This window comes from Cynara cardunculus, assembly GCF_001531365.2.
Source record: "Cynara cardunculus var. scolymus isolate 2C chromosome LG 6, CcrdV1, whole genome shotgun sequence".
Taxonomy (NCBI): domain Eukaryota; kingdom Viridiplantae; phylum Streptophyta; class Magnoliopsida; order Asterales; family Asteraceae; genus Cynara; species Cynara cardunculus.
Genome location: NC_037533.1, coordinates 75,779 through 77,272, shown reverse-complemented (window position 1 = coordinate 77,272; position 1,494 = coordinate 75,779). Strand labels below are relative to the sequence as shown.

The 1,494-nt window shown below is 30.4% G+C and overlaps 1 protein-coding gene across 1 annotated transcript in view; it reads right to left on the bottom strand.

Annotated features, from left to right (window-relative positions):
- The window catches only part of LOC112514849 (protein DETOXIFICATION 27-like), a 7,056-nt gene extending 6,586 nt beyond the window's left edge, over positions 1-470 (bottom strand). The window contains exon 1 of the mRNA XM_025121473.1: positions 172-470. Within this exon, the coding sequence (XP_024977241.1) occupies positions 172-435 (264 nt within the window). The 5' untranslated portion in view covers positions 436-470. The remainder of the gene's footprint in view (positions 1-171) is intronic.
- Positions 471-1,494: the final 1,024 nt, after the last annotated feature.

The window sequence follows — 1,494 nt, the reverse complement described above, 5'->3', positions numbered from 1 at the left end:
AAAGTTTATTTAAAGATTTCTCTAAATTTAAATATTTTTACATTTTCTTTACTTTATTCAATTTTAAAGAATTATATAATATAACTCTTGAAACATAATTTTATCTCTAAATAATCAAAAAAAAAATTATTATAGCATAGTTGTTGAAGATAATATGGTGATAATACTTACAAGGAGGCCGAAATTGAAGCCGACGATGACGCTGGTGGAGATGGTGATGGCGGCGAGTTCAATGTCACCGAGGTGGCCGGCGAAGGCTTGGGTGACGACGTTCATGGTGAAGGAGGCGATACGGCTGAAGATGGATGGACCAACTATGTACCAAAGCTTCTTTGATTCAATCCAGAATTTCGATTTGGCGTCACCGGCCACCGTAGACGGTGGCGATTGTAATAGGGCATGGTTAATTCCTTCTTCGGCGGCGATATTCTTCATTAGTGAATATTTTGAGGAGTAAAAGATGGAGATGTGAGGATGATGTTTATAGGAGGATACAAACTGAGTCTTGCTACACGTGGCCACCGGAGTCCAACCGGTTAAAAGTGCCTTTCAGAAGATAAGAACTTTTGAGTTATCTAGTTATAAAAATATGTCGGCTTTATTGTACTTCCATTTTCTTTTTCTAGGTTTGGACAATACAATTTTTAATATAACTTTTTAAGTTTTATGTATTTAAATTTAGAAATTACTTTTTTATATAATAATTTTTAACATAACAAATTTTATATATAATAAAAAAGTTATATTTAATTAAAAAAAAAAGTTTGCAACTCAATTGCACAAAGGTTCTTTTTTTCAAAAAAATCTGGGATTTCTCTGATGGTAACAACAAATGTGAATAAATTTTAGTTGGGAAAAACATTACCGACTTATATGAACTAATATATAGGGTATGAAATGCAATGATAATCAGACTAGTTTAAGGTTGGGCTGAGACTAGAAGGTTGAAAGACCAATCAAGTGCACTTGTAGCCCATGGACTAGTTTCAACTTTTGTTTTTGGACTAGACGCAAGAACAATTAAACCTCATATTTACTTATCTTTATTAAAGTATCTTTCATAGTTATCGAAAATATAGATAAAGAAAACTCAAAATACATTCCACTCCACGTGGAAATTGAGTTTATAGATTGTTTTATAAGACTTAAGTTTACAAAAACAAACACTTAAACGTCCTATATAAAACCGTTAAGACAAATTTATCTTATACATTTGGACGTCTTAACAAATTTTTTAACAACTTTTAAAATACGATGTCGTATTAACATTTTTGCACGACACTTTTTATAAGTGTCATGTATTTTTATAGAACATTTGTTTTTAACGAACACTTTTTCTAATATTATCTTTAAAAAAATTAATATGATGTTTTATTATAAAATTATTCTAACAAACTTGTTAAGCTCTCTAAAGTTATCGTAGCACTTTTATATAGGAGGTACACGTATTGGGTTCTTTAAAGTTAAGTTCTATAAAGCAGTTTATTAGACACT